Source organism: Rhinolophus sinicus, chromosome X, assembly GCF_036562045.2.
Source record: "Rhinolophus sinicus isolate RSC01 chromosome X, ASM3656204v1, whole genome shotgun sequence".
In the NCBI taxonomy this organism is placed as follows: Eukaryota; Metazoa; Chordata; class Mammalia; order Chiroptera; family Rhinolophidae; genus Rhinolophus; species Rhinolophus sinicus.
The window spans coordinates 49,233,417-49,246,774 of NC_133768.1; the positions used below are offsets into that span (position 1 = coordinate 49,233,417).

The 13,358-nt window shown below is 36.4% G+C and overlaps 1 protein-coding gene across 2 annotated transcripts in view; it reads right to left on the reverse strand.

The window, feature by feature from the left end:
• The window catches only part of LOC109437976 (charged multivesicular body protein 1B2), a 29,497-nt gene extending 16,663 nt beyond the window's left edge, over positions 1 to 12,834 (reverse strand). Inside the window, exon 1 of one of the 2 annotated variants that reach the window (XM_019717530.2) lies at positions 12,677 to 12,834. In XM_019717530.2, coding sequence (XP_019573089.1) covers positions 12,677 to 12,692 — 16 coding nt within the window. In that variant the 5' untranslated portion in view covers positions 12,693 to 12,834. Of the gene's footprint in view, positions 1 to 12,637 lie in introns of both variants that reach the window. The other variant, XM_019717527.2, reaches the window with a different exon arrangement.
• Between the last annotated feature and the right edge of the window lie 524 nt (positions 12,835 to 13,358).

Genomic DNA, 13,358 nt, shown 5'->3' on the forward strand with positions numbered 1-13,358 from the left:
GGAATACCATCTCTATGTATTGTAAATGTTAATTATTAACTATCCTGCACCCACCAATGTAAAATAGCTATGCAACTCTCCGTTTTACTTTTTATCCAATCCCAGAGATTTCCCCCACTTTGTTTTCTCCCACCCCATCAATCTACCACAAATGGATTTCACATAACCCTTCTTATATCTCCTCCTTTGAGTCTAACGTAGAAAATAAGCTGCAAAACTGCTATTCTCCAGAGCATTTTCTTAATCTGGAGATTTTCTTTCCCGGCAATTGTCACTTTGGCTCAAATAAACTCATTAAAATTCTCTACAGGTTTGGACATTTCTTAAGTTGCCACTATAAAATGATAAAAAAATTAATTTACAAGCTGATTAAATAATTCTAAATCTCCATGTACCTCCTACATAGCCTCGAAGTGTCTTTGTGTATACATATATAAAACTGACAGAGAAAATGATCACGCTTGGGAGATTTTAACAAAACTCTCTCAGTAACTAACCAAATTCAGTTAAGATAGAAGTTACAGATGACCCAATTAAGAAGTTTAATTTAATAAGCATATAGAAAACTATAGTCAATCCTGTACCCAATAATTTGAGAATACACATAGTTTTCAAGCATATGAGACATACGAAAACCTATCATGCATTAGACATAAAGCAAATCTGAAATAATAGATATCAGATGAACTTGCTGTCTAACCACAACTAAAGATGAATTAATTAATATGGGAATTCTCTTCATATTTTTTCTGTAAGAATCTAAAACTGTTTGATATAAAAAGTTTATTAAAATATATTTTGGGAATTTAAAAATCTACATATGGATTAAAGAAGAAACTAAAACGAACAATTAAAAAACAGAATTGAGTAACAATGAAATGAGTGGAATGTAGCTTGTGGGATTTAGAACTAAAGCCACGGAATTTTCTAGCCTTAAAAATTCACATTAGAAGGAAGGCAGGCTAAAAATTAACACAATAAGCATTCATCTCACAACATCAGGAAAAGTATAGAATAAACTCAAAGAAGCATATGGGAAAAAAATCTCAGAGGAAAAAATAGAAACAAAGATTTAACAGAAAAAATCAAAGGCCAAAGTTGAGTTCTCTGTAAAGACCCACATTAGCATACCTTTGTAGAAACTGATCAAGAAACAAAAAAGTTATAAACGAACAGTGCAGGCATGAAAAAGGAGAAAATAACTGCAGATACAATAAAGATATGTGAATAAAAAAATATGAACGTAATGCCAATAAATTGAAAGTCTTAGACAAAATGGACAATCCTAGGACGATATTAAAGAATTAAAAAATAAATTTTAAAAAAATTATTGATTCAGTATGTTAAAATATTTTAACATATAAATTAATTAACTAGCAACAGACACAGGCCTACATGGTTTTACTGGTGCATTACAGCAATCATTTAAGAAAAAAGCAATTCCTATCTTATACAAACTCTTCCAAAGAATAGAAAAAAGAAGGAACACTTTTCAACGTTGATACCCAAATCAGAAAACAATACTATATGTGAATGGACAATTACATATCAAACTCCTCACTTATGAACATAAATGCAAAAATACTAGACAAAATATTAGCAACTGAGCAATGCATTAAAGATACTTCAAATTTATGATGTGCTTATCCTAGAAATGCCAAGGATGGTTAAACATCAAGCAAACAAACAAACAAAAAACAAACAAAAAAATAAACTATCCACGAATTTTAGATTAAAGGATTAAACATTTAGATTAAAGGATTAAACTATCCACATTAGATTAAAGGAGAAAACACAGATGACAATCTCAATATTTAAAGAAAAAACATTAAATAAATCCAACATTCAATAGATTCATCAAACCAACATTCAGATGAATGGTTTGTGACCTAATTCCCAGCAAACTATGAATGGAAAAAAACTTTCTAACCTGAAAAAACAAAGTGTATCACCATCCTTAATAGTGAATAGTTAGAATTCCTTTAAAGTCAGTAACAAGAAAATCCTGCTATATATGTTTTTAAACTAAGCACTGCTATGGAATCCCAGCAAGCATGATAAGAAAAGAAAAAGAAATAAAAGGTATACAAATTACAGTGGAAATCATTAAAGCATTATTACTTTCAGGTAACATAATATCAACATAGAAATGTGAAAGGACATATATTCTCCAACCCAGCAATCCCATTCCTTGGTATATACCCTAGAAATATTGTCCTCAGTCGACATAGGAAATATGTACAAGAATGATAATAGCAGTATTTGTAATGACAGGAAAAATGGAAATAATCTAAATGTTTGTCACTAGGAGAATGGATAAATTGTGGGATTCAGTTCCAGACCACTGCAATAAAACATGTATTGCAATAAAGTGAGTCATAATCTTTTTCTGGTAGAGGGTCTTGCCTTCAATTTGTAAAAACCACAACATCTGTAAAGCACAATAAAATGAAACATGCCTTCATTCTGTAAAAACACAATTTGAAGTTTACAGTGTTAATAGCTACTTTGTATTCCCATGTTACTTTATATATCATGTTATGTGTTTTTTCTGTACATAATGATTCCTTGTTTATAAATCTGATTCTTCAACTGGACTATGGACACCCTGAAATCAGAATCAGTCTTAATCATCCTTATATCATTAGCCTAGTGCAGTGCTTAAGAGAAGTACTCAATAGCTTTAAATAAATGAATAGCTAGAAAAGTGTTTTTGCAGTGGTACATGATATACTTGGAAAAAAGCATCACTGATGCTGGACAAGAGAAATCAATATCACATTTATGTTTGTAAATAAGTTTACACTAATACAATGCTGTTTCTATTATTAGGATTCCACATAAGATTTCATTCAGAAAAAAACACACAAAAAAACGGTTCTAAAAGAGTTAGAAAACCAAGGTCAAAGCAGATCTCAGACTTTTTAAATTTCGTGGATTGGTATAATTAAAAGAAAGAATATACCAACACAAAAAATGTAGGAAAGAGAGCCTCAGAATAAAGGACAGCTTTTAAAGTTGAATACAATTAGTTATGGAAAATGTTTTTTTACATTGTCCCTTTTTTTTCCCCACAGCATTCATTTTATTGTAATCTGCTATCAATGTTACATCATAAAGTCAGTCTATCTCCTCCTGAAGACGAAAACAATCTCACAGAAAGGAGCAAATAAAAACACTCTACCAAACCAAGTGAATTGGCTAGAAGTAACTTTATTAACCTCCATGCAGCTTAGGAGGGAAGGGACGCAATAAAATCACATTTGTCAGTAGCTTGTTCAGGGAGTGTGAGATTCAAGTATTATATACTTGAAAACTCCATGATGCTTTGTTTAAACAGTTTTTACTGGGTTAATGGAATCACTGACTAAGGTCACTCACACCCATAGATATACACAGCCTTGATCTATTTATAAGAAAGGCTTTAAAAATAAGGTAATTTGGGGGTAATTTTAGTGCATATTTTCTATCAATGACCTGCTCATTCTCTCCTAAACCTCACTACATAAAACTGTCTGGAGAAGGTGAATTATTAGAAATACCAGGAACCTTCCTGACAGCCACACTCTCAATTCCAGCAGCAGTGAGGCAAGACTTTGCAGGATCGGAACCTCTTACTTGTCCAGCTTCCCTGCCTACTATTTCTTTTCTTATTTTTATTTATTTATTTATTTATTTATTTATTTATTTATTTATTTTTTAATTTATTTATATTACTTTCAGGTGCACAAGACAAAGTAATACTCAGACGTTTATCATTTATATCCCTCACACTGTGTGAACCTCCCTCCCCCCATCCACTATCACTCTGACATCGCACAGAGCCATTACATTTCCACTGTCTCTATTCCTAAAGCTATACTCCGCTTCTTGTAAGTATATACATACACACACACACACACACACACACACACACACACACACAAAATTATAGTTGGCATTCATTATTGTTCAGCTTCAAGTGTACAGTGCAGTGATCAGGCATCTACATCATCCCTGAGGTGGTCTCCCAAATGGGACAAGTGTCCATCGGATACCCTACAAAATCTTTACAACATTATTGATTACATTCCCCAAATTTTCAAAACCCCATGGCCATCTTGTAGTTACTGACTGTTTTCTAATCCCCTCACCTTCCCCTTTATCCCCACCCCCTCTCCCATCTAGCAACCCTCAGTTTTTCCTCTGTGTCTACATTGTCCCTTTTTATTTTTCCCATTTTGATTGGATTTTGAAACCTCATCATAGACGAGCAGTATAACAATTACCAATAAAGCTCTTTAAAAATAGAGTTTTGGACCCAATCTCTGGAATTTCCCATTGGGTGGATCTGGGATGAGTTTCAGAAATTTGTAGTTTTTAAAAGCTCACCAGGTGATTTTCATGCACATCTAGGTTTAGAAAAAACTGACTTAGAATCCTCTTCCACAGGAAAATTGAAATACTGTAACGTTTCTGTTGCTATCATAAGCAACATGAGAAATCATATATAATTGAAAGCAACAAAGGAACAAGACAAAGACAAAGAAACAAAAACTCATAGACACACACAATAGTTAGTGGTCACCAGAGGGCAAGGGAGGGGGTGATGGTAGATGAGGGTAAATGGGATCAAATATATGGTGATGGAAGGAGAACTCACTTTGGGTGGTGAACACAAAATAGATATAGATGATGTATTACAAAATCGGATACTTGAAACCTATATAACTTTACTAACCATTGTCACCCCAATAAACTTTACTTTAAAAGAAAAAGAAATCATGGATCTCTATTTGATTCTTTTGAGATACATATATGAGTACAGACTACAATGTCTGACAATTAAGTTCGCGAACTTCATACACTTACATTGGCAGCACAGTACAAACAGCTTGGTAAGGTTTCATAACTTTGGTATATCAGTGTCTCACAGCTGTGTTCATGTCGACATGTGGCAATGTCTTGCTGAGTGGCATTCATTATTGTTGTTGCGTGTTTTTGTGTGCCATCACAAGAATGACTGAGCTTGAATTAGAGCAATGAACAAACATTAAATTTCTTGTTAAACTTAGCAAGAGTGCAAGTGAAATCAGGGACGTGTTAGTCCAAGTTTATGGGGATAATGCCATGAAGAAAATGGATTAAACGTTTTTCTGAGGGAAGAGAACTTGTCTCTGATGAACAGAGGTCAGGGAAAGGGCGGCCGGTTGGCTCAGCTGGTTAGAGAACAGGCAGTGCTCATAACACCAACGTCGCTGGTTCCATTCCCACATGGGCCAGTGAGCTGTGCCCTCCACAACTAGACTGAAAATGACAACTTGACTTGGAGCCGATGGGTCCTGGAAAAACACACTGTTCCCCAATAAAAATTAAAAAAAAAAAAAAAAGGTCAGGGCAACCAGTAACAAGCAGAAATGACAAAAACAGTGCAAAAATTTGTCGAACTGTGCGACAAAATCGTCAGCTGACTGTGAGAAGTATAGCAGACCATTTAAACATTGATAGAAAAACCAGTTAGCAAAACCTTAACTGGAAATCTTGGCATGAGAAACGTGTGTGCAAAAATGGTCCCGGAGAAGCTCACCGATGAACAAAAGCAAAGGAGAGTAGAAGTTTGTCAAGAACTTTTGGAGAGGCAAGATGATGTTTTGGGCCATTTTACCACAGGTGATGAAACATGGGTGTACCAATATGACCCTGAAACAAAGCATCAAACTGAACAATGGAAGTCAGCCAATTCTCTAGGACCAAAAAAGTTCCGTCAGTCCAAATCAAGAGTCAAAACAATGTTGCTAAACTTTTTTGATATCAGAGGGATTATTCTTTATGAATTTGTACCAGCTGAACAGTTAACCAAATTTACTATTTGGAAGTGCTGAAAAGGGTGCATGAAAAAGTCAGACAAAAACGACCTGAACTTTTCGCCAATTCATGGCTCTTGCATCATGACCATGCACCAACTCACACAGCACTGTATGTGAGGGAGTTTTTAGCGAGTAAACAATTAACTGTATTGGAGCACCCTCCCTACTCACCTGATCTGGGCCCCAATGACTTTTTTCTTTTCCCAAAGATAAAGGAAATATTGAAAGGAAGACATTTTGATGACATTCAGGACATCAAGGGTAACATGACTGCTCTGATGGCCATTCCAGAAAAAGAATTCCAAAATTGCTTTGACGGGTGAACTAGGCACTGACGTCGGTGCATAGCTTTCCAAGGGGAGTATTTTGAAGGTGACGGTAGTGATATTCAGCAATGAGGTATGTAGCACTTTTTCTTGGATGAGTTCGTGAACTTTATTGTCAGATTTCCTTTATCAGAATGCTTCCATTGCTCCTTTCTCTTATCCTTCCTCTTTCCCTCCCTTCCTAGCTCCATGATTACTTATCCACAATTGCAAAATCCAAAAAGTTCTGAAAATTAAAGTTATACATAACGTTATATTTGGTAACAAAATATGATCTGACTATAAAAATCGGGTGACAAAACCTGATCTCAACTAACAAATTGTGTATAGGCTTTTAATTTATTCTACTTAATGTTCACATGCTTCAATGTAGAAATTAATGTATGTGATTATGAGGTGATACCCAAAGCTACCAAGATATAATGCAATATATGGCATATGTGCCTTAATGCCTTTCTAAAAATTTAAAGAAGTACAAATTCTGATTTGAATATTAAAACAAATGGCAACTCAAATCAAAACCTGCTTCCCTGTGTATGGCAATGTTCTCATTATTCATTGTATTAAATGGTTATTGTTTAAAAAAATGTTCACACCTTAAAAGTATAAAAGTACCTAAGAATGAGAAATAATGCAATTTTTAAATGTTTCTTTTTGGAAAGGTGCTCTATATAAACAGTTACTTTCTTGCACAATCAAAGTATTTATATGTCCTTGTCAGGAATATTTTCTCTTTAAAAAGATATGGGGCTTAGTAAATAGTCTAAACTTTATACTTTTGAATACTTATAAATTAAATGTTAAAGTACCTCAAATAATTGAAAATGTAATTTACTTTTAGGTGCCAGGAGGGATATTTTGACAATGAAAAGTCCTTCATACAATCCTACAATGATTAGTGAAATAAAGCATGAAAATATTGATTAAATCACAATTACTAGCAGTTCTGAAAACTACAGCCCTATTATTACACTTGTTCTTAAATTCAGAGTAACAATTCAGTCCTATAAAAGCAGAAAATGCACGTGCATTCTCTCTCCCTCTCCCGCTCCCCCTCAAGCCAAGTTCCTTTCAATTTAAGAAATATTAACTACCATGAGGCTAGTTGTCCATTAAGGATATGTGAATTTTTACCATTTCCTATTCCAAATAATTCTATACATTCAGAAATAAGAAAATGAATTCTCAACCTTACACTAAAATATAAGAGAGACAAGATTACCAACAGTTTAAGTAGAAATAAGCATAAGCACATAAATATACAGAGGAAGACTACATATCTTAGACTAGACTATCACCACTGTGAAATAAATTCATGTGTCTATGTAGCTCAGACAACTTGTAACACCAGTGTTTTTCTGATGAGGAATCTTTTGTCCTAGGCCAGAAATCAAAACACCCCAGGGTCTAAAACCTTGTTTCTAACTCGTGTACTTGTCACAAGCAGGGTATGAGATTCTTAAGTGTCTGCTATTCAAATAATCACCCTTTGTGTATACTACAGTAAGTGAATATCCTCGATATTGAAGTGTGGGAATTGATTGCTGATGTGGAAAATAATGGCATCAATTCCACTACTAATTTGAGCTATGAACTAGACTTGATATATTGTTGGCTACAAATCCCTGGAGTATTTCCCTATTTGGAAAAATAACACTGGCAGAATAATCTCCTTCACTGACTCATCACAAATCCAATTTCGCAAAGTGATTGCTATTAAGACAGCACTTGTTTTACTTTGCCCACTGAAAAGACAATGGCCGAAATACTTTATTATTGATGGATGAACATTTAGAAAGACCGAACGATAATATTTATTAACATGTATAGAATAATGCATAATGCCCTAAAATAGGTGTTGGGTAATCTCAGGATCCAGCACCCTGTGCATCAGTGATGTCGGGCTCCACCAGTTACCTGACTCTGTGTCTTCACAAACAATTCCTATGCCTAGTGTACTCTTCTCCCTCCCATTCCTACTACCCTCCTCTGAATCCCTGTGAGGTTTAGCACCCACAACCAGCCTTGCCTTTTGGCTAACATAAACAATAACACTGACTCTGAGAAACTGGTCTCAAAGACCTCCATAAATGGCAATAGGTTTCCCTCCTCCTGTCAAAATCCATTCAAAAGCAAAAAACTCATTCATCTGGTTGGCCCTTGGGGTTGATAAATAAGGAAATCAATGAATCATCTGAACATTTCAATTATTTCAAAATTTCAGAAAGTAATACCCCACCTTCCAATTCTATAAAATTAAAATTTTAAATATTACATCATATAAGTGTACCTTTTAATAGGAAATACCTATGAACTAGACTTGTCTTCAAGAGAATCTAAGCTAGGCTTTCCCTAACATGATTGTGGCAATTCATGGTTTTACGCACTGTTTTAAAGCAAAATCTCAAGTGCAATGTCAATATACAGGAAAAGTAGCTCTACATAACTCTAGGACTCCATCAGACATAACTGAATTGCACTATAAGTTGTAGAGTCACAGTGCAAAAGTGAACACAGCAGACTTTGGAGCCCAGGCCAGATCCTTTACTGTATGCTTACAAACTCTGTGGCTTTCTTAGCTTTAATTTCCTCTTCTATAAAATGAGACTACCACCTGTCTTCTAGAGTTGTTTTGAGAGTTTGAGATAATATATACAAAATCCCCAGCACAGAGCTTGGCACATAGTAGTGCTCAATAAATTGCCATTACTACCATATTTCCCCAAAATTAAGACCTAGCCGGACAATCAGCTCTAATGTATCTTTGGGAGTACAAATTAATATAAGATCCGGTCTTATTTTACTATAATGTAAGACCGGGTCTAATAATATAATATAATATAATACTGGGTCTTATATTAATTTTTGCTACAAAAGATGCATTAGAGCTGACTGTCTGGCTAGGTCTTATTTTTGTTGATATCTGAGTCAAAAAAATCACAATACATCTGTTAACACTAGCAAAGCCTCAGAGACTCTGATATGCAATTAGTTCTGCTTTACGATATAAAGCCTTTCATAATGGTGAACAGACATTGTTAAGGTAACTAGCAATCTTTGCTTAAAACACAGTCTCATCTGCCTGAGAGACTACAAAAGGAGACAATGCTACCAGTCCAGTTCACATCCATTTCTGTACTCACTCTCAGAAAAAATATATATATAATAGATACTATATCTATTATATATACTATACATACTATATCTAGTGTCTATTACCTATTTCATTACTTCTCAAACTTTTTCAGGTTAGAATCCCTTAGAGAAACAGATGTCAGCTATAGATATTTTCACCAGGAAAAAGGCACATACTAATATACAAAATTGTGCGTACAATTTCAAGGAGTTTAGTAAATCCACACATGAGAGCAAGAACTGCTGTTCTAGTATTCACCTAAGTTAGTATGTGCTACCTTATATTGCTATTTACCCGCACCCATGTGTGTGCTGACTCAGATCAAAAGTTGCTCAGAGTTGGTAATGGGTCTTATAACCCTCTGTATCGACAGCCTGGGTGCATTGTTCAGCCCATAGCAGAGAGTCAATATATGTTAAGAATTCTTAATAGAAGGTTATTTACCCATTTTGTGTCCATCAATGGCTAAGCGCTATACAATGAAATGAGAATTCAAATATTAAATAAGGACCCAATCCTCAAGAAACTCAGTCTAATGTAAAGAGAGAAAAAAAGGAAACATGATTACAATAGTGAAAAAAGAGGCTAAACGGAGGGGGAAACAGATGGGAAAAGGGGCAGAGTGGGAGTGGGACCTGATGCTCTCAGATTTTTAGGTTTGTTGGAGATGATGGGTTAGATTAGAAAGATGACATGGAAAGCTTCCTGGAAAATGAAGCATGCTTAGGTCCAACGAAAACAACAAAATACCAGAAAAGGGGTAGAAACATAGAGAAGCAAAAAAACCCAACAAAACAAAACAAAACAAAAAACCAAACAAGAATAGGGGAGTGGGGAAGCATCCCTTAATTATTCCTCTTCTATTGTTTCATTCCTATAGCTAATCAAACACTACTCCTGAAACACTGTTAATATTGCACGTATATTGCTGTTAATTCTATACTTGTAAAACACCTATATGAACATGCTACAACAAATAATTTTGGCCATTCCATCCAATTCTTTAACGTAAGATTTGATCAAATCCACCATGATAAATCAGGATAAATTCAGTGTGTTTTAACTGTCCAAAGACACTAGTCACAAGTACCATGCTAATTCATTAGTTAGCACATTTAATCTTCTTATATACTATAACAATGAGATTTTTGCATTATATACAGCTGACAAATAAATGTTACTGAAATTTCAGTTCAAGTTATTTATTTATGGAAGGCAGGTCTGAGTCCATATGTCATTTTCCTCCTGTCTACTCTAAGGAAAAGGTCTGGATTCTACAAAATGGAACCAAGAGAAGTAACCACTGCCAGACAGTATGAGTCAAGTTAAACTTCCTCACCTCACTTTAATAGACTAAAGGGTAGTTAATAGTTCATTTGTTAGGTATTAAACTATTGATAACAGTATCATTAATTTTAGTCAGGCATACATTTCAGTGAAATAAAATTAGTAACTAATTATCTTGTTATTAAAAATCACATCAGGTAGGCTTAGGTAGAGAAAAATTAACTTGCATTATCAAAGTAGAAAACACAAGCAATTTTAGAGCTATTACCTCAAATACTGGGGAAAAAGATAGCAATTTGTACTCTATCTTTTTCTTTTTTTTAATGGGTATCTTGGCTCCTGGCTTCTCTTTTTTCTTTTTTTAATTTTATTGGGGAATACTGAGGAACAGTGTGTTTCTCCCATCAGCTCCAAGTCGTTGTCCTTCAATCTAGTTATGGGGGGCGCAGCTCAGCTCCATGTCCAGTTGCCATTTTCAATCTTTAGTTGCGGGGGCACAGCCCACCATCCTATGTGGAAATTGAACCAGCAACCTTGTTGAGACCTCACGCTCTAACCAACTGAGCCATTCAGCCGTCCCTCCGGAAGCTCAGCGACAGCTCATTGTCTTCAATCTAGTTGTGGAGGGCACAGCTCACTGGCCCATGTGGGAATTGAACCTGCAACCCTGTTGTTCAGAGCTCACGCTCTAGCCAAGTGAGCCATCCGGCTGCCCCTGTACCCCTGTAAAATTTTACTATTTAGTATGCCCTTCTATTTCATTTTATTTTCATAACAGCTTTATAAGGTTGGCAGGTCAGTCAGTATATTTGTAGATGAGTAAACCTTGCATGGCAGAGGCTATATGACTGAAGTTAATTTTTCTGTACCTAAGCCTACCCGATGTGATTTCACATGTTTAAGAGGCAGAACTGGGATTACAAAGTGATCTTCTGACTCACAGTCCAGTGGTCTTTCCTTTATAACACTGTATTTTAAAATCATCTAACACAACCACACTTCCATAAACTATATCCTTGAAACTGCAGTGATAACTGGGCCTTTTAATTATCTATTCTGTTCATAAAATGATTTATTTCTGCACCTCAAGTGTTTACATTTTATTCTTGATTTATCTTGGACAGTCCAGCACAATATATGTTAGTTCACTACAATATATGTTATCAATATTCCTAGTATGGCTTATATAATTTAATCCTCAAACCAAAAGTATTTCTATATTTCAGACTTACAAACTAATGACGGCAAAAGAGCTTTAATATGAGCTATCAAACAAATACTATTACCCATATTTTGCCATTTTGCCAAGTTTCATTCAATGGCAAGATACCAAGCTACTCTATTTCCTATAATGCCCACTCCTGGAAAAAGGAGGAATTACACCGATATGGAAAACCTGTGATGGTATTTCAGTTGTGAAAAGCAATTTAATTCCTCAATTCAGGGCTTCATACAGGTTGGTTCTTAACCCCACCTCATTCTTAAGAGGGAACCGAGGTGCAACGGGTGAATTTTTATTGCTTTAGGGAACTATATGAGTTTACCCATGTGCTAAATTAAATACACAAGCACTAAACTTACTCGGGAGGGCCGGTATTAAGTACTTTACCTCATTACTAGTCACCTCTACGCAAAAAAAGGAAGTTCCACAAAACCTATTTGCCCTCGTATTGCATTCAAAACCCATACCTCCGCCCCAAACCACTGGCAAACTCCTGCCGCCTCTGTTTCTGCACCATCCACCCTGATTGCTAAGTGGATAAAGTCAGGGAAAGGACACAGGTGACACTAGCCCTCAAGGAGGGGAGGGTTCGCGCTCAAGAATCTTCTCAAACCAGTCCCGCCACTCCTCTGACTCTTATCAAAGCAGTCCCAAGTCCCCTGATTCTAGGATGGCGGCGACTACCAGAAAACAACAACAACAAACAAAACAAGCTGCTGACGCTAATCAATCGGCATCAGTGCCCTCACCCCTCCACAACTAGACATAAAAGGTCACCACCCGGCTCCTCCCAGGGCCCCAGACCCTATCCGCCCCTTACCTAAGCCCTAGCAGCAGCTTTTCAGACAAGAAAGGATACTCTCCATATTCGACATGAGTCCACGACTTTTCTCGGGAGGCGACAGCCAGGGGCAGCGGCAAGGGTTTGACAGGAGGACGCTCTGAGTGTCTTCTTAGTCCCCAGCTGCGTCCAGACAGGTTCCCTGGTTTGCGATCCCACTTCCTGTTTTTGCGCTAGGCCGGCCAGGAGGCGGAGCCGTCTGCGCCGGAGGGGCGGAGCTGGGACCACGCCAAAATGGCTGCCTCCCGCAGAGGAGGTTAGGGTGGGCTGCAGTCGCTGGGGGGCGTCAGGGGGCCAGAGGGCAAGAGGTTACGCCCCTCCCCCTCGCGTTCCTCTCCTGCACCTTAGTCGAACCCAGCGCCTAACGGTTTTCGTCACCCAGCTAACCTCCTAGTTCTTTCTTTTGTCTTACTCCGCTCTTAACCTTCCTCCCTACCTCTTTCCTCAGATTTCATACTATCTTTGGCCCCTCACTTCTGTTCTCAGAGATTAAATCTTACGGATGAAGGAAAAAAAGGTATAGGGCTTTTAAAGTACTTTTATTTTTTAAATTATAATCGTGTGAAATAAAGACCTAAGGGATAAGCGGGGCTGGTAACTTTGAATTATGAGTTTCAATTGAAGTTTTAAAAAGGATCATGATTCTTAAACTTTTAGGTTAGAAAGGCTGGACAAAAAAAGTAATCCTAGGTTTGAGGTA